The sequence below is a fragment of the Ranitomeya variabilis genome, chromosome 1, assembly GCF_051348905.1.
Source record: "Ranitomeya variabilis isolate aRanVar5 chromosome 1, aRanVar5.hap1, whole genome shotgun sequence".
In the NCBI taxonomy this organism is placed as follows: Eukaryota; Metazoa; Chordata; class Amphibia; order Anura; family Dendrobatidae; genus Ranitomeya; species Ranitomeya variabilis.
In genome coordinates this window covers 67,620,202-67,640,515 of record NC_135232.1, presented here as the reverse complement: position 1 = coordinate 67,640,515, position 20,314 = coordinate 67,620,202, and the positions used below count along the sequence as shown (strand labels likewise).

The 20,314-nt window shown below is 45.1% G+C and overlaps 1 protein-coding gene across 3 annotated transcripts in view; it reads left to right on the top strand.

Moving 5' to 3' along the window:
• LOC143805480 (uncharacterized) overlaps positions 1-17,208 on the top strand; it is a 37,654-nt gene extending 20,446 nt beyond the window's left edge. For 2 of the 3 annotated variants that reach the window (XM_077284922.1, XM_077284903.1), the window contains 4 exons: positions 13,808-14,704; positions 15,241-15,300; positions 15,373-15,435; positions 16,244-16,471. In XM_077284922.1, coding sequence (XP_077141037.1) covers positions 13,808-14,704; positions 15,241-15,300; positions 15,373-15,431 — 1,016 coding nt within the window. In that variant the 3' untranslated portion in view covers positions 15,432-15,435; positions 16,244-16,471. Of the gene's footprint in view, positions 1-13,807; positions 14,705-15,240; positions 15,301-15,372; positions 15,436-16,243 lie in introns of all 3 variants that reach the window. The other variant, XM_077284912.1, reaches the window with a different exon arrangement.
• The last annotated feature ends 3,106 nt before the right edge of the window (positions 17,209-20,314 follow it).

The following is a 20,314-nucleotide window of genomic DNA, read 5'->3' as shown; positions in this document are numbered from 1 at the left end:
TACCATGTACACCTAAGGAAAACCAAATCCGCTGTGCCCATGGTGCGGAAAATTCCGTGCAGAAACGCTGCGTTGTATTTTCCGCAGCATGTCAATTCTTTGTGCGGATTCCGCAACGTTTTACACCTGTTCCTCAATAGGAATCCGCAGGTGAAATCCGCACAAAAAAACACTGGAAATCTGCTGTAAATCCGCAGGTAAAACGCAGTGCCTTTTACCTGCAGATTTTTCAAAAATCGTGCGGAAAAATCTCACACGAATTCGCAACGTGGGCACATAGCCTTAGGGTTAGGGTTGGAATTAGAGTTAGGGTTGGAATTAGGGCTAGGGTTTGAAATAGGGTTAAGATTACGCTTGTGGTTAGGGTTACGGATAGGGTTAGGGGTGTGTTGGGGTTACAGTTGTGGTTAGGGTTGGGATTAGGGCTACGGTTGGGATTAGGGTTAGGATTAGGGTTGGAATTAGGGTTACGGGTGTGTTGCGGTTAGGGTTGTGGTTAGGGGTGTGTTGGGGTTAGGTTTGTGATTAGGGTTATGGCTACAGTTGGGATTAGGATTAGGGGTGTGTTGGGGTTAGTGTTGAAGTTAGAATTGAGGGGTTTCCACTGTTTAGGCACATCAGGGGTCTCCAAACGCAACATGGCGCCACCATTGATTCCAGCCAATCTTGCATTCAAAAAGTCAAATGGTGCTCCCTCCCTTCCAAGCCCCGACGTGCGCCCAAACAGTGGTTTACCCCCACATTTGGGGTACCAGCGTACTCAGGACAAACTGGGCAACAACTGTTGGGGTCCAATTTCTCCTGTTACCCTTGCAAAAATAAAAAATTACTTGCTAAAACATAATTTTTGAGGAAAGAACAATTATTTTTTATTTTCACGGCTCTGCGTTATAAACTTCTGTGAAGCACTTGGGGGTTGAAAGTGCTCACCACACATCTAGATAAGTTCCTTCGGGGGTCTAGTTTCCAAAATGGGGTCACTTGTGGGGTGTTTCTACTGTTTAGGCACATCAGGGGCTCTGCAAATGCAATGTGACGCCCGCAGACCATTCCATCAAAGTCTGCATTTCAAATGTCACTACTTCCCTTCCGAGCCCTGACGTGCGCCCAAACAGTGGTTTACCCCCACATATGGGGTATCAGCATACTCACAACAAACTGGGCAACAAATATTGGGGTCCAAATTCTCCTGTTACCCTTGTGAAAATAAAAAATTGCTTGCTAAAACATCTTTTTTGAGGAAAGAAAAATGATTTTTTATTTTCACGGCTCTGCGTTGTAAACTTCTGTGAAGCACTTGGGGGTTGAACGTGCTCACCACACATCTAGATAAGTTCCTTCGGGGGTCTAGTTTCCAAAATGGGGTCACTTGTGGGGTGTTTCTACTGTTTAGGCACATCAGGGGCTCTGCAAATGCAATGTGCCGCCCGCAGACCATTCCATCAAAGTCTGCATTTCAAATGTCACTACTTCCCTTCCGAGCCCTGACGTGCGCCCAAACAGTGGTTTACCCCCACATATGGGGTATCAGCATACTCACAACAAACTGGGCAACAAATATTGGGGTCCAAATTCTCCTGTTACCCTTGTGAAAATAAAAAATTGCTTGCTAAAACATCTTTTTTGAGGAAAGAAAAATGATTTTTTATTTTCACGGCTCTGCGTTGTAAACTTCTGTGAAGCACTTGGGGGTTGAACGTGCTCACCACACATCTAGATAAGTTCCTTGGGGCGTCTAGTTTCCAAAATGGGGTCACTTGTGGGGGGTTTCTACTGTTTAGGCATATCAGGGGCTCTGCAAACGTAACATGATGCCCGCAGACCATTCCATCAAAGTCTGCATTCCAAAACGTCACTACTTCCCTTCCGAACCCCGACGTGTGCCAAAACAGTGGTTTACCCCCACATATGGGGTATCAGCGTACTCAGGAGAAACTGGTCAACAACTTTTGGGGTCCAATTTCTCCTGTTACTCTTGCAAAAATAAAAAAATTCTGGGCTAAAAAATATTTTTGAGGAAAGGAAACACATTTTTTATTTTCACGGCTGTGCGTTATAAACTTCTGTGAAGCACTTGGGGGTTCAAAGTGCTCACCACACATCTAGATTAGTTCCTTGGGAGGTCTAGTTTCCAAAATGGGGTCACTTGTGCGGGAGCTCCAATGTTTAGGCACACAGGGGCTCTCCAAACGCGACATGGTGTCCGCTAATGATTGGAGCTAATTTTCCATTCAAAAAGCCAAATGGCGTGCCTTCCCTTCCGAGCCCTGCCGTGCGCCCAAACAGTGGTTTACCCCCACATATGGGGTATCACCGTACTCAGGACAAACTGGACAACAAAATTTGGGGTCCAATTTCTCCTATTACCCTTGGGAAAATAAAAAATTCTGGGCTAAAAATCATTTTTGAGGAAAGAAAAATTATTTTTTTATTTTCACGGCTCTGCGTTATAAACTTCTGTGAAGCACCTGGGGGTTCTAAGTGCTCACTATGCATCTAGATAAGTTCCTTGGGGGGTCTAGTTTCCAAAATGGGGTCACTTGTAGGGGAGCTCCAATGTTTAGGCACACAGGGGCTCTCCAAACGCGACATGGTGTCCGCTAACGATTGGAGCTAATTTTCCATTCAAAAAGTCAAATGGCACGCCTCCCCTTCCGAGCCTTGCCATGCACCCAAACAGTGGTTTACCCCCACATATGAGGTATCGGCATACTCAGGAGAAATTGCCCAACAAATTTTAGGATCCATTTTATCCTGTTGCCCATGTGAAAATGAAAGAATTGAGGCTAAAAGAAATTTTGTGTGAAAAAAAAGTACTTTTTCATTTTTGCGGATCAATTTGTGAAGCACCTGGGGGTTTAAAGTGCTCACTATGCCTCTAGATGAGTTCCTTGGGGGGTCTAGTTTCCAAAATGGGGTCACTTGTGGAGGAGCTCCAATGTTTAGGCACACAGGGGCTTTCCAAACGCGACATGGTGTCCGCTAACGATGGAGATAATTTTTCATTCAAAAAGTCAAATGGCGCTCCTTCCCTTCCGAGCCTTACCATGTGCCCAAACAGTGGTTTACCCCCACATGTGAGGTATTTGTGTACTCAGGAGAAATTGCCCAACAAAATTTAGGATCCATTTTATCCTGTTGCCCATGTGAAAATGAAAAAATTGAGGCTAAAATAATTTTTTTGTGAAAAAAAAGTACTTTTTCATTTTTACGGATCAATTTGTGAAGCACCTGGGGGTTTAAAGTGCTCACTATGCTTCTAGATAAGTTCCTTGGGGGGTCTAGTTTCCAAAATGGGGTCACTTGTGGGGGAGCTCCAATGTTTAGGCACACGGGGGCTCTCCAAACATGACATGGTGTCCGCTAAAGATTGGAGCCAATTTTTCATTCAAAAAGTCAAATGGCGCTCCTTCCCTTCCAAGCCCTGCCGTGCGCCCAAACAGTGGTTTACCCCCACATATGAGGTATCAGCGTACTCAGGACAAATTGGACAACAACGTTCGTGGTCCAGTTTCTCCTTTTACCGCTGGGAAAATAAAAAAATTGTTGCTAAAAGATCATTTTTGTGACTAAAAAGTTAAATGTTCATTTTTTACTTCCATGTTGCTTCTGCTGCTGTGAAACACCTGAAGGGTTAATAAACTTCTTGAATGTGGTTTTGAGCACCTTGAGGGGTGCAGTTTTTAGAATGGTGTCACTTTTGGGTATTTTCAGCCATATAGAACCCTCAAAATGACTTCAAATGTGAGGTGGTCCCTAAAAAAAATGGTTTTGTAAATTTTGTTGTAAAAATGAGAAATCACTGGTCAAATTTTAACCCTTATAACTTCCTAGCAAAAAAAAAAATTGTTTCCAAAATTGTGCTGATGTAAAGTAGACATGTGGGAAACGTTATTTATTAACTATTTTGTGTCACATAACTCTCTGGTTTAACAGAATAAAAATTCAAAATGTGAAAATTGCGAAATTTTCAAATTTTTTGCCAAATTTCCGTTTTTTTCACAAATAAACTCAGAAATTATCGACCTAAATTTACCACTAACATGAAGCCCAATATGTCACGAAAAAACAATCTCAGAATCGCTAGGATCCGTTGAAGCGTTCCTGAGTTATTACCTCATAAAGGGACACTGGTCAGAATTTCAAAAAACGGCCAGGTCATTAAGGCCAAAATAGGCTGGGTCATGAAGGGGTTAAGAGAACCTGTTGTCGCATGTGAGATAAGACCAGCACCTTTTAGCCCTCATATACTCCATTCTAATATTCTGTATAAATATGTGGCGCCCCAGGGTCCTGGTCGTCACAGCGGCATTGCTTTCCTCCCGGGAGAGTGGTGCTACGTTCGGAGGCAAGAAAGGATAACTGCAACCAGGTACCACAAACATGCAACACATTCACACTCCAGGCCACCAGGGGGAGCTTTTGATCCTATTTACTAGGTGACTCCCTATATATATATATATATATATATATATATATATATATATATATATACAGTATATATATATATATATATATATATATATATATATATATATATATAAAAGAAAAAAGGCTTGAGAAAGGCTCAGTCAGAGCCGAAACGTTGCATGGAGATGTGGGCACAATAAACACCTGCATGTGAACTTAAGGACATGGAGTGCTGCCTGTTTTTGTGATGTATATATATATATATATATATATATATATATATATACATATATATATATACATATATATATATAACTGGTAGTCTGTAGGGAAAGTTAGTTAGTTCCAGACATCAGTCTGAGGAGGACAGAGGGTTTAAGGAGCTGTGCATGCCCCCAGAGCTGCAGCTCCCGGAAAGAGACATTTTGAAGGCAGAATTGATTGTAGCGAGCATGAAGGAGAGGAAGCACAGGAGAGGATACCAGAAGGGCATCAGCCGCGAGCAGGCTGCCTCCTTCTGAGGCGCAGAATGTTGTGGATTCTGTTTGTGGGCTCCCTCTGGTGGTTACTGCTGGTACTGGGTGACTTTGGTGGGTTGCGGCCTTTGGTTTCCACCTGTCCATCAGAGGCTGGGTGTTTCCTATTTTACCTGGCCTTTCTGTCATTTCCTTGCCGGCTATCAATGTATTCAGATGTGCTCTGTTTTGTTCCTGCCTACCTGCTCCCAGATCTTTCAGGATAAGCTAAGTGCTGATTTTCAGTTGTTTGGTTTTTTTGTCCAGCTTGCTTATTATGTCTCTATGCTAGCTGGTAGCTCTAGTGGACTGAGGTTCTCCCCATGTGCCATGAGTTGGCACATGGGTTCTTGTAATCTCAGGATGGTTTTTTGATTAGGGTTTTTTGCTGACCGCTCAGACCCCTTTTGTATCGTTCTGCTTTCTAGTTTACAGCGGGCCTCTATTTGCTAAACCTATATATATCATCTCTATGTGTGTGCCTTCCTCTCATTTCACCGTCAATACATGTGGGGGGCAACTATACCTTTTGGGGTTCGTTCCTCTGGAGGCAAGTGAGGTCTTTATTTTCTCTGCAGTACTAGTTAGCTCTTAGGCTGGTGCGTGGCGTCTAGAACCAACGTAGGCACGCTCCCTGGCTATCTCTAGTTGCGTTTGTCAGGCGTAGGGCAGCGGTCAGCCCAGGTTCCATCACCCTAGAGCTCGTCCGTTATATATTTGTACCTTGCTTGTCCTGTGCTATCCCTAGCCATTGGGATTCATGACAGTATAGCCGGCCCACAAAGTGTTAATTGTTTGGGCTGAAGCAGGAGAATAAGAAGTGTTTAAGGGAAATTTTTTTTTTTTTTTTTTCCCTTCAGAGTTTTGCTGCCTAGCCCTTAATTGCTGTCTAGCTGCTTCTTACCTCCTCTTAACCCTTGAATGGCTCTGATCTTAGCTGTTTAACATGGATGTCCAGAGTTTGGCTTCCAGCCTGAGTAATCTCGCGGCAAAAGTTCAAAACATACAGGATTTTGTTGTTCACACTCCCATGTCTGAACCTAGAATTCCTATTCCAGAGTTCTTCTCTGGAGATAGATCTACCTTCCTGAATTTCAGGAACAATTGTAAATTGTTTCTTTCTTTAAAATCTCGCTCCTCTGGAGACCCTGCTCAACAGGTCAGGATTGTAATATCTTTCCTGCGGGGCGACCCTCAGAATTGGGCATTTGCATTGGCACCAGGGGATCCTGCATTGCTCAGTGTGGATGCGTTTTTTCTGGCATTGGGATTGCTCTATGAGGAACCCAACCTGGAGATTCAGGCTGAAAAGGCTTTGTTAGCCCTCTCTCAGGGGCATGATGAAGCGGAAATATATTGTCAAAAATTTCGGAAATGGTCGGTGCTTACTCAGTGGAATGAGTGCGCCCTGGCTGCAAACTTCAGAAATGGTCTTTCTGAGGCCATTAAGGATATTATGGTGGGGTTCCCTATGCCTACAGGTCTGAATGAGTCTATGGCTATGGCCATACAGATTGATCGGCGTTTGCGGGAGCGCAAACCCGTGCACCAGTTGGCGGTGTCTTCTGAACAGGCACCTGAGACTATGCAATGTGATAGAATTCAGTCCAGAAGTGAACGGCAAAATTATAGGTGGAAAAATGGATTGTGTTTTTATTGTGGTGATTCAGCTCATGTTATATCAGCATGCTCTAAACGCACAAAAAAGCTTGATAAATCTTTTGCCATTGGTACTCTGCAGCCTAAGTTCATTTTGTCTGTGACTCTGATTTTTTCACTGTCTTCCATTTCCGTTGATGCCTATGTGGATTCGGGCGCTGCCCTGAGTCTTATGGATTGGTCATTTGCTAAACGCTGCGGTTTTAGTCTGGAGCCTCTGGAAGTTCCTATTCCTCTGAAGGGAATTGACTCTACACCATTGGCTATGAATAAACCGCAGTATTGGACACAAGTGACCATGCGCATGACTCCCGTTCATCAGGAGGTGATTCGCTTCCTTGTACTGTATAATTTACATGATGTACTAGTGCTGGGGCTGCCATGGTTACAAACTCATAATCCTGTCCTGGACTGGAAAACAATGTCTGTGTTAAGCTGGGGATGTCAGGGGGTTCATGATCATGCACCTCCGATTTCAATCGCTTCATCTACTCTTTCTGAGATCCCTGAGTTTTTGTCTGACTATAGGGATGTTTTTGAGGAGCCTAAGCTCAATTCGCTCCCTCCTCATAGAGATTGTGACTGTGCTATAGAATTGATTCCTGGCAGTAAGTTCCCTAAGGGTTGTTTATTTAATCTGTCACTGCCAGAGCATACTGCTATGCGGAATTATATTAAGGAGTCCTTGGAAAAGGGACATATTCGTCATCTTCGTCCCCTCTGGGAGCAGGTTTTTTTTTCGTGGCAAAAAAAGATGGTTCCCTGAGGCCTTGTATAGATTATCGCCTTCTGAATAAGATTACAGTCAAATATCAGTATCCATTGCCATTATTGACTGACTTGTTTGCTCGCATTAAGGGGGCTAGGTGGTTCACTAAGATAGATCTTCGTGGTGCGTATAATCTGGTGCGGATAAAACAAGGTGATGAGTGGAAAACCGCATTTAATACGCCTGAGGGCCATTTTGAGTATTTGGTAATGCCTTTTGGACTCTCCAATGCTCTGTCAGTCTTTCAGTCCTTTATGCACAATATTTTCCGTGAATATCTGGATAAGTTTATGATTGTGTATTTGGATGATATTTTGGTGTTTTCTGATGACTGGGAGTCTCATGTTCTACAGGTCAGGAAGGTGTTTCAGGTTCTGCGGGCCAATTCTCTGTTTGTGAAGGGCTCAAAGTGTCTCTTCGGAGTCCAGAAGGTTTCTTTTTTGGGGTACATTTTTTCTACTTCTACTATTGAGATGGATCCCGTCAAGGTTCAGGCAATTTGTGACTGGACACAACCTACATCTGTTAAGAGCCTACAGAAGTTCTTGGGGTTTGCTAATTTTTATCGTCGGTTCATTGCAAATTTTTCCAGTATTGTTAAACCTTTGACTGATTTGACTAAAAAGGGTGCTGATGTTGCTAATTGGTCTCCTGCGGCTGTGGGGGCCTTTCAGGAACTTAAGCGCCGGTTTTCTTCTGCTCCTGTGTTGTGTCAACCAGATGTTTCACTTCCTTTTCAGGTTGAGGTTGATGCTTCCGAGATTGGAGCGGGGGCGGTTTTGTCACAGAGAAGTTCTGATGGCTCGGTGATGAAGCCATGTGCATTCTTCTCTAGAAAATTCTCGCCCGCCGAGCGCAATTATGATGTGGGTAATCGGGAGCTTTTGGCCATGAAGTGGGCATTTGAGGAGTGGCGTCATTGGCTTGAGGGTGCTAAACATCGTGTGGTGGTCTTGACTGATCACAAGAATCTCATTTACCTTGAGTCTGCCAGGCGTTTGAATCCTAGACAGGCTCGTTGGTCGCTGTTTTTTTCTCGTTTCAATTTCGTGGTTTCATACCTGCCAGGTTCAAAGAATGTGAAGGCAGATGCTCTTTCCAGGAGTTTTGTGCCTGACTCTCCTGGAGATTCTGGGCCTACTGGTATCCTTAGGGATGGGGTAATATTGTCCGCCGTATCCCCAGACTTGCGACGTGCATTGCATGAGTTTCAGGTGGATAAACCGGATCGTTGTCCACCAGAAAGACTGTTTGTTCCGGATGATTGGACCAGTAGAGTCATCTCCGAGGTCCATTCTTCTGTGTTGGCTGGTCATCCTGGAATATTTGGTACTAGAGACTTGGTGGCCAGGTCTTTTTGGTGGCCTTCCTTGTCTAGGGATGTGCGTGCCTTTGTGCAGTCTTGTGAAGTGTGTGCTCGAGCTAAGCCTTGCTGTTCTCGGGCCAGTGGGTTGTTGTTATCCTTGCCCATCCCGAAGAGGCCTTGGACGCACATTTCCATGGATTTTATTTCTGATCTCCCGGTTTCACAGAAAATGTCCGTTATCTGGGTTGTGTGTGACCGCTTTTCTAAGATGGTTCATTTGGTGCCCTTGCCTAAGTTGCCTTCCTCCTCTGAGTTGGTCCCTTTGTTTTTTCAGAACGTGGTTCGTTTGCATGGGATTCCGGAGAATATCGTTTCTGACAGGGGATCCCAGTTTGTGTCTTGATTTTGGCGGACATTTTGTGCCAAGATGGGCATTGATTTGTCTTTCTCGTCTGCATTCCATCCTCAGACGAATGGCCTGACGTAGCGAACTAATCAGACCTTGGAAACTTATTTGAGGTGTTTTGTTTCTGCTGACCAAGATGACTGGGTTGCTTTTTTGCCACTGGCCGAATTTGCTCTTAATAATCGGGCTAGTTCTGCCACGTTGGTCTCTCCTTTTTTTTGTAATTCGGGGTTTCATCCTCGTTTTTCCTCTGGTCAGGTGGAGTCTTCGGATTGTCCTGGAGTGGACGTGGTGGTGGACAGGCTACATCAAATTTGGAATCAGGTGGTGGACAATTTGAAGTTATCTCAGGAGAAGACTCAGCAGTTTGCTAATCGCCGTCGCCGCGTGGGTCCCCGACTTCTTGTTGGGGATTTGGTGTGGTTGTCTTCTCGTTTTGTCCCTATGAAGGTCTCTTCTCCTAAGTTCAAGCCTCGGTTCATCGGTCCTTATAGGATCTCGGAGATTCTTAACCCTGTATCTTTTCGTTTGGATCTCCCAGCATCGTTTGCTATTCATAATGTGTTCCATCGGTCGTTGTTGCGGAGGTATGAGGTGCCCGTTGTTCCTTCGGTTGAGCCTCCTGCTCCGGTGCTGGTGGAGGGAGAATTGGAGTATGTTGTTGAGAAGATCTTGGATTCTCGTGTTTCCAGACGCAAACTCCAGTATTTGGTTAAGTGGAAGGGTTATGGTCAGGAGGATAATTCCTGGGTGGTCGCCTCCGATGTTCATGCGACTGATTTGGTCCGCGCCTTCCATAGAGCTCACCCTGATCGCCCTGGGGGTTCTCGTGAGGGTTCGGTGACCCCTCCTTAAGGGGGGGGTACTGTTGTGGATTCTGTTTGTGGGCTCCCTCTGGTGGTTACTGCTGGTACTGGGTGACTTTGGTGGGTTGCGGCCTTTGGTTTCCACCTGTCCATCAGAGGCTGGGTGTTTCCTATTTTACCTGGCCTTTCTGTCATTTCCTTGCCGGCTATCAATGTATTCAGATGTGCTCTGTTTTGTTCCTGCCTACCTGCTCCCAGATCTTTCAGGATAAGCTAAGTGCTGATTTTCAGTTGTTTGGTTTTTTGTCCAGCTTGCTTATTATGTCTCTATGCTAGCTGGTAGCTCTAGTGGACTGAGGTTCTCCCCATGTGCCATGAGTTGGCACATGGGTTCTTGTAATCTCAGGATGGTTTTTTGATTAGGGTTTTTTGCTGACCGCTCAGACCCCTTTTGTATCGTTCTGCTTTCTAGTTTACAGCGGGCCTCTATTTGCTAAACCTATATATATCATCTCTATGTGTGTGCCTTCCTCTCATTTCACCGTCAATACATGTGGGGGGCAACTATACCTTTCGGGGTTCGTTCCTCTGGAGGCAAGTGAGGTCTTTATTTTCTCTGCAGTACTAGTTAGCTCTTAGGCTGGTGCGTGGCGTCTAGAACCAACGTAGGCACGCTCCCTGGCTATCTCTAGTTGCGTTTGTCAGGCGTAGGGCAGCGGTCAGCCCAGGTTCCATCACCCTAGAGCTCGTCCGTTATATATTTGTACCTTGCTTGTCCTGTGCTATCCCTAGCCATTGGGATTCATGACAGCAGAAACACCGGTAGCTGGAACACCGAGGTTGTGAGGACCTCCACGCCTTACATCAGAGACCGGCAGGACAGCTAATTGCACGTTACCTGTCTGCACCCACACCCAGGAGGCACGGTGACACCCCACGGAGCCGGGTCATCTAAGAGACCCTATAAACAGGCTCAAGTCACCAGTCATACAGGTTTTGTCCTATCCTAACCGGGGGGACAGAGAGAGAGATAACATCTGAGGACCTTATGTGAAACTTAGCAGTAAGGGACTACACCACTACAGCGCAAAGGAAGGCTTCTATTCTCCACCTGGATAAGGGGACTCTGAACTTGCCTCCGAACCAGCCAGACTCTACCTGCCCTGTGGTCTGGTGCCCTGTACTCTGGCTGCTGAAACCAACAGTAAACAAGGTAAAGAGACTGCAATCCTGGGTCCTCGTTCTTCTCTGCACCTCTCACCATACCACCATCTACACACAGGGAACCCTGGGGATATACTTCACCTGTGGGAAGATATACCACCTAGCTGCCATAACATCACTCCAGCGGACCCCTTTAAGCAGTGTCGGTCACCCTGACCGAATACCACAGGTCGCATCACGAACATAAACTTTATCCCTTTAAAGACCTTTCCCTTTTACATGGGCACCCAGGGCCACGGACCGGGTCTCAGCCACCGTGACATCCCCCTGTGACCTGCAGGACCCGGTACCGAGTACCCCTAGCCCATGGGGCGACTCAAATACACCCCAATCTGGCCTGCTAGACAAGAAAAACACCTTAAAATATACTCACCTGCTGGGCGGTTCCGGTCCAAGTGGTGTCGCTGGTCTTGGTCCGGTGCCACATCTCTTCTTGTGATGTCGTCCTCCCTCTTGCTTCATGTGGATGACGCATCCTATGCCATCCACACAATGTCCCTCGACACAGCGCTTCTGTCCAGGCATGCTTTCTCTGTCCTGTTGAGGGCAAGGCAAAGTACTATTGTGCACATGCGCTGGGAAGGATCAAAGAGCCCCAGTGCATGGGCACTACAGTACTTTCCTCTGCCCTGATCACGGCACAGAAGTACGCCCGCGCAGGAGCCGCGATCCAAGGGACATTATGTTGATAACTTGGATGCGTCATCTACATGAATCACAGAAGGAGAACAGCATCACAAGGAGAGAGGAGGCACTGAACCAAGACAGCAACATCCATCAGACCCTACCGCCCCATAAGTGAGTATAATCAAAGTGGTTTTTCTAGTTTTGTAAGCCAGATTGGGGGCAAATATACAGCATATTAGAATGTTGCATATCAGGGCTGAATGGTGGTGGTCTTATCTCATATGGGACAAACCTGGTGACAGGTTCCCTTTACTAAAACTACAGCAATCAGCCCAGTAAGTGATACATCGCTAGAATCAGGGTCTTTGCCCCCTAGAGTACATCATGCTGCTTTCAGATGGGGTAGCAAAAACCTGTTGACAGTTCCCTTTAATAGTTAATTCATTTTTTTCCTCACCTTTTTTTTCTGCAGCAGAACCTGATTGCTTGGCAGGAAAGAAACAAGTTTTCCTTGTTTTTTTCTTGCTGCGTTTTTGCTGCATTTTTTGTGTGTTTTTTTGCTGTGGTTTTGACATGCTAGAAAAACTCTGAAAGAAGTGAAATGCTCCATTGTGCAAACAAACATGCAAAGCACAAAATCCTGATGACAAAAAAAACAAGGTGTGCACAAGATTAATGAAATCTCATAGACTTTGCTGATGCTGCAAAACACAGCTGAAAATTTGCATTAAAAAGTTCTGATGAAGAGAGCGATTTTTAATTCCGTAGTGTACAGCCCATCGCCTGCTACATCTTTTATCTCACCCTAAAGCTGGATTCACGTGTACACCGTTCAGTAGATGTGTCCACGGGAAACATCATGGCAACTAGTCTTCTTCCACCAGCTCAGATTCAATTGCAAATTAAGAGATAGATCCTGTAGAGGGTAAAACTACTGGAAATTCAGGACAAAAGTCAGACAATGTTCAGAAATAGAGTTATTCCTCATTTACACATAAAGGACAACTTATTCTGAAAAGTTATTGCAGTAAATGTAAAGTAATGCACCAAGGCCGTAGTTATCGCATTGCTGCATACACCTTAAATGGAAATATACTTGGGATTACAGAACAGGAGAAGGACTTGGATATTACGGTTACTAGTAAGCTGAGCAGCAGTAATCAATGTCAGGCAGCAGCTGCAAAAGCAAACAAGATTTTAGGGTGTATAAAAAAAAAGAACTAAAATCCTGTGACTCTAATGTATTATTACCCCTCTATAAATCACTTGTGAGGCCACATCTGGAACATGGGATCTAGTTTTAAAAATTCTAAAAATAATATTGCAAGGCCAGAGTCAGTTCATAGGTGGCAATTAGATTATTACATGGCATGGAAGGTCTCTCCTAAAATGAGATGTTAGAAAAGTTGTTTTTGTGCATTTTGAAAAAAAAAAAGTGTTTTAGAGAAGATCTCTTTTACATGTATCAATACATGTGCGGTCAATCCAAAGAACTGGCATGTAATTTACTGATTCCAATGACCTTGTGAAGGACCGGGGGACTTTCATTACACATGGGGGAAAGAGGATTCTAGCAGCTAAATAGGAAAAGGTTCTTTACAGTTAGACATGTCAGACTGTGTAATGACCAATTGCAAGAGGTAGTATGGTGTAACTTGAAGCTTATGAGCTCCAGTGCAAAACCTATGACAATGGCCACCAACCATCACTGGTCTTTTCATATGGGCCATAAAGATCTTTTGGCTCCACTTTGGTCCACGACCTGGGTGTAACTCCAAGCCTTGTACCCATTATAGTTACATCCCTGGTAATTACGGCATATACTATATTGGCATTTATAAAGAGGCTGGATGATTTTTCTCAAAATACATGTTATTGAGGGTTACAAATAATCAAGAGATAATATACAATTGATCAAGAAAGGTTCAACTTGATGGACCTGATCACTTTTGTAATGTATGTAACTATGTGATTATGGAGAACGGCCTGGAATTATCTTAGGCATTTTTTGATCCATTAGCATGTAAATAAATAGAAGATATACTGAGGACATTGGTGTTTAACTTTTCTTTTTTCCTTTTTCAGAAATGTTGAGTGTAGAAGCAATAGTTGCCATAGAGGCTCCACCAGCCGTGTCTTGTGAGGTGATACCAGCTTCTGAGGCTGAAGCATCATCCCCTGAGAAGGATGTATCAGTGGAAACTGATGCCCCTGCAGAGGACAGTAAATCTTCACCTACAGAAAATGAAAATGTAGCTGAATCAGACATCACTGTGGCTGGAAATACAGATGGTGAGGCTGCACCGGTGGACGCTGAAGCTCCATCTGTGGCTAAAGAGACTCCTTCAGTGGAGAATGAATCTGCATCCAAAGACACTGAGGCTCCATCTGTGGCTGATGAGCCTCCATCTGTAGAAAATGAGACCCCACCCAAAGAGGATGAGGCTCCACCAGTGGCTGATGAGGCTGCTAGTATAGAGAATAAGGATCCAGCAGTAGACAGTGAAGCTTCATCTGTGGAGAATGAAGCTCCATCCAAAGACACTGAGGCTTCATCTGTGGCTGAAGAGCCTCCATCTGTAGAAAATGAGACCCCACCCAAAGAGGATGAGGCTACACCAGTGGCTGATGAGGTTGCTAGTATAGAGAATGAGGCTGCGGCAGTAGATAGTAAAGCTTCATCTGTGGAGAATGCTGCTCCATCCAAGGACTCTGAGGTTCCTGGTACAGAAAATGAGGCTGCATTGGTGGCCACTAAGGCTCCAGCTGCAGACACTGAGGCTCCAGCTGCAGACAATGAGGTTCCAGCTGCAGAATCCAAAGCTTCTTCTGTGTCAGCTGAAGCATCATCCACAGAGAGTGATCCTCCAGCCGAAGAGAAGGAAGCCCCATCAGAGGCCATTGAAGCTACAGCCACAGAGACTGATTCCCCATCAGCACAAAATGATGCACCATCAGCAGAAAATGAAGTACAATCACCTGGTAAGTCTGATATACAGGGTTGTGACGAGAAGCCATGCACTTGTCTTCTTATGTGACCAGAATAATTTCTGAGTGGTTCTATTAAAAAGATTCTTCACTTTAGACAATCCATGCTTGTTGGAAAGCTCCTTTTAATCATAACGTTGCTGGGACCACTAGCAATCAGCTGTAATCTGTCATTCCACTTTTCTGCAGCGCCACCACAGGCGAAATGAAGAATTATGCAGTGTCCATTAAATTTACTATGTTGTCTGTGTAATGTATGATAGGACAGGTCCTCCAGAGCAAGGGTCCCTCTTTGTAACCACTCTCAATTCTAGCCACAAGTGGGCTCCGGGATGTTAGACCGCTCTCAGAATTTCATATTTGGTTGTACAAAACTAGGTTTTAATAGGTTTCTATGATGAAAAAACTCTCTACGTGAAGGAGATTGTGTGTTTAACACCTGGTTACAGTTGAGTGATCTATTGGATTATTTTCTGAGCTCGAGTCTCCATTCAACATAGTGATGCTTTCGTTTCTTGAATTCTATCTAGATGTGAATGTTGAGTCTTCTGAAGAGCCAGCTGAGGTGGTGGCAAGTGCTGAGAATAAAGGTAGTGCTTTGCTGTTTGGGATATTGTATTAATTGGAAAGTTGACAATAACGACCATTTCACATTATCTTAGAACCTGTCGGTGATGCTCCATCCATTGAAGAGCCACAGGAGTCGACAGAGAGTCAGTAATAAGGTAATCACTTCATCTGTAAGCATAGGATGACATTGGTCTATTCATTGATACGGTCCATCTTCAAGAAGCGTCGGCAGTGGTTTACTGCTTTCCATTTATGCCCAAAATGTAAAGTACTGACCATTTACTGCGTCACCACCACTCCAATTAAAAAGGGGACCTGTCATCAACGTTAGACTTCACAACAGAATACATGACTGTGTAGGTCTTGAAAATACAAGATAATGGATACTTCTTTGGTTCCAAAGTGCTGCTGTATTGCAGAGAACATATCTGTAACATATCTGAACATATCTGCTAATGAGGCAGGAAGTTCATTGGTGACGGACCAATGCACACCAAGTTTCTTCATTACTTTCTGCCCACTTCTACATTCCTCTCCTTGGCTTCGGGTGAAAAGTAATGAGAAGACTGATGCACTTGGCATGCATAGGTCCACTCCTAATGCCTTTCCAGTCTCTTTCTCACTGAGGTTATGTGGTCAGGATGAAAGGTGGAAGACCTGATCTACTGATTGTTAGGAGACTTTGCGATGGGGCCCCCATAATAGGATCATCTGCAGTACCCTGCATTCGCTAATCGCTAAGGTGTTATGTTCAGCTTCATACAGCGTTTATATTCGCCTATTGCCGGAGCTGATTGCAGCTAATTAGTGGGGGTGCCTGGTATCGGACCCCCATTCATCTGGGGAAGGATCATAAACATCAAGGTGGTAAAAATCTGTTTTAAGATTGTTCTGGCTATGAACCGTTAAAGACAGTGATTCTGGGAAGACCATGAGATGACTTATATTATTCATATGTTCCAGGTTCTTCTACGAGTGACTCTATTAAAGCTGGAATTGAATTGTCGAATCTTCTGAGGATCCCAAAGTCTTTTGATATCAGACCAAAAGTAAACTTTTAGGATGAATATCAGATATCCCTCGGCCAAGCCGTATTCCTCCTGCACAATGGTCTTATTATGTGGAGTCTCACCACCAGTTTATGATTTCTATATGGTCCTTCTCCAGGATTAAACTCTCTCATATTTTTCATGTCGAGTGTAAGATTTGCCTTTTTCTTTTGAGTAGAACTTTTTGAAATAAAACTGAGGAATTTCTATGTCAAGTTCTAATGAATGAATTAGCTGAGTCTCACTACGGGAAACCTTTTAGATTAAAGAGGATGTTCAGCATTAGAGAAACACGGGTGCTTTTTTCCAAAAATGTATTGGTGTGTGTGGTCTCACAGGTCAACCCCACTTGCTTCAACAAAACTGAGCTGCAATGCCACATACAACCTTTAGACATGTGTGGCACTATTTCTGAATTAAAGTAGAAATGTTTTTCTAATCCTGAACAATCCCTTTAAATCCTCAGTCAATCATCATAAAATGATTGTTCAAAACAAGCCTGAACAAGTGGGGAACCCTTGATGTGGCCAAGCAATTAGGGTGCACCTTCCCACCTACTTGCTTTACATCTATCTCATTCCCATGTTCCTGTACAGCCAGAGTTGTCAATCAAGGAAGAGAAGGGTGTAGATAGAGGGGAAACAAGTAGGTGGGAAGGAGCGGTGAACTACTTGGCCCCGCCACGGTGCCCTGGGCTCCTGTCCTTGGTTTGAACAGTCATTTTGTGCTGATAGACTCCCTTGAAGGCTACAGCTTCACTGTATTATATTGCCACAATACTTCACAATACGAGTTTGCATGTGGTATGGGAGCCATATTCTGTGTAATAAGAGGGAAGGAACCTGAATATGTTTTCAGAAATAAACTGAATTAATCTAGCATTGTTGGATTTTTTCCATCATTAGCGCACGTCATGCTTTCCCCTAGGCTTACATTGCATACAATATCTTCGTTAGTCTTATCGAGCCTGGGCCAGAATATACTCTTAGATCTCCTTCGCATGGCAGCATTTTGCATCAGTATTTCTAAACCAAAATCAAGAGGACTGAATCCAGAATATGGAGGAGTTGCAAAGTTTATCACTTGCTCAGACAAGTTTATTTTACATCTGGGTGTTGTCTGTGTGCAAAACATGTAGCACACAGACCAATGCACGTCAATGGAGTAATTCACATGAATGTTTCGATCCGCGTAGAAAAAATCATAGATGTGCACGAAACTCAAGAAAGAATGGATGCAATACAGCCACCATCCATACCGCATCCATTTTCTACTCTTCAGTTGTAATTATTAACATATAAAACTGTATTTGGACTTTTATTATATTTTTAATTGACATTTAAAACTGATAGCATATGGATGCAAAAAGTTCTGTATGATGTACTTGTAGCGCCCCCACTGCCGCAGGGCCGAGGGGCACCCGGCACCGGGCCTCTGAGTCTCTGCTCTGGGGTTGTCACGGTGGCTAGGCCCGGTCCGTGACCCTGCTGAGGGGCGTACAGTAAATGATAGATGCGATGGTAATGTTGCGGTGCAGTGTAGGTCGTAGTAAATAACGAGGACACCAGGTTGCAGTCTCTTTACCTCTTTACTGAAGGTTTTAGAGTCCTCAGTCCAGAGTGCTGTCAACAGGGCTGTCAGAGACCGGCCGGTCCAAAGGCACATCAGGAGTTCCCTTTTCAGGTGGGAATCAGTGTCTACCTTCTAGCGCTGGGTGTTGTAGTTCTTCCCTGCTGAGCTCCCGGGATAGTCCTCACAACTGATTCTGCCTGTCTCTGATGTTCGTTCTCTCCGTCCCCCAGGTGATATGGTAGGACGCACCCGTATGACGGGGTAGGCCTGGAGTTCTTCCGGGACCCTAGAGTTGCCCCTCTCCCACAGCTGCCTCCGTTGTCTGCTTAGGTAATTTGTGTGAGACAGCCAACCTATAACTGGCTGTCCGGCCGTGGTTTGCAGTAGTACTTAGAGTCTCTTACTTGCTCGGCGTTCCGGCCACTGACTGTTTGCGCCTCAGAAGGATGTTGCCTCGGTCTAACAGCACGACTCCTTCTGGTCCTAATTCCTCTTTACTGTATTCCCGTTGTTCACTGGTTAGTTCTGCTCTTAGGAGTCTGCCAGGACCCCATCCCTGACAGGTCCTCTCACTAGCTCTCCCCAGTTACTTCTCTCCCTGTCTTCCTGTCCAACCCCCAGTTTTACCAGAGTGTGAGGAGTGGCCTACTAGATAGAACCACCCCCCCTGGTGGCCGGAGTGTGAAGTGTAGTGTGAGTGTTACCTGGTCAGAGAAACTCCTTTATTGCAATCAGACGTAACATCACTCCCCTTAGTGGCAGAGCGACATTACTGCAACGACCAGGACTCTGGGGCGCTGCACTCCCCCCCGGTTAAATCCAGTACTCCCGGACTGGGAAAACAAGAACAATAATACATGTTAACAGAAAACACACAAAATTTTGAAATAGCATAAACAAGTAAACATAACAGTGCTTCCCTTTATGGGAGGTGAGGACTCTTGAACGTTGCGAAAGTTAGGTCATGCACAGTTTATGACTCTCAGTTCAGTGGTTGAAACAGCGGGGACCCCGGGTAAACAAAGGGGTCCCACCTTTGGAAAGTTTTTGAGCAATTCACCGTCCATTACTCTATTGTCCATTTTACAAACTGTAACAAAAGATATGTACACAAACATTTTCAACTAGATAGCAGCCCTTATCAATACCTCCAAGTTTTGTAGCGGAGGGGAGTTTGATTTTGAGTGCTGCGTGTGGACCTTCGCAGCGCAGGGGTTGCTATTGGCCTAACAGGGCCCACTATGCTTGCTACCGCTGGTGTAGTGCACTGTCTTCTAGCTACACTTCTAGTGAGTCTGGGTAGCACTGGCAGGCTGGAATTCTCAGAGCTGCTGCTATCAACAGTGGGTACAGCAGATTCACCACTAGCAGAGGGAGGATTTGCCGGTTCAACGGTTGGCATGGCATCTTCAGGTAAGGCTTGTTGAGGTTGCGGGGCCGGATTATCTGGTACCACCATTGTTTCTGGTGGGTCCGGCTGTTGAAACATTAGAACAGGTACCACGATGGCCTGATTTATCTGAATCCAGGACTGGGGAAAGTCACCAAGGACGGTATGGATCATCTTCTCCTTTTCCACCGGCGGGGAGATTCCTGGGGCCGTGTCCCTCTCTCTCAACTTATCGGGGCAGACCTTAAGGTGATCCCTGGATACCGCTGTCGAGGTCTCCCCTCTGTCCTTGCTGATGAGACAGACCTTCGTGTTGTCGAAATCGGATGGCAGGATGGTATACGGTTCCGCTTCCCATTGGTCATCGAGCTTGTGTAGTCTCCTCTTTCGTTTAAGTACTTGCTCACCAGGTGACAGGGGAATCGCAGGAGCGTGCTGGTTGTAGTCCCTTTCTTGTTTTTGCCTAGCCTGGGCGAGACTTCTTTCCACGCACTCCTGTACTTTGCGGTACCTTCGCTGCCTTTCTGCATCCCAATCTGCATCCGGTGAGGTATCTTCGGGGACTAGGACCCCCATGTCCAGATCAACGCGTAACTGGCTAGGCCTTCCCCTCATTAGGTACGCTGGAGTACAGTTGGTGGAATTTACTGGGATGTGATTGTAGATATCCACCAAATCAGGCAACTTCGTCGGCCACAGGTTCCGTTCCTCTACGGGCAAGGTCTTCAATAAGTCGATCACCACCTAGTTCATCTTTTCGCACATCCCATTGGTTTGAGGATAGTACGGCGTGGTTCAGATCTTCTTACACCCGTACAGTTGGCAGAACTCTTGGAACACTTCTGCTTCGAATGCTGGTCCCTGATCGGTCAGTACCTTCTCCGGGTAGCCATGGGACCTACAAAAGTACTGCTGGAAGGCCTTGGCGGCAGTCCTGGCCGTTAGATCCTTGACAGGTACAACCACCAAAAATCTGGAGTAGTGATCTACGATGGTAAGAGCGTAGATATAGCCTGACCGGCT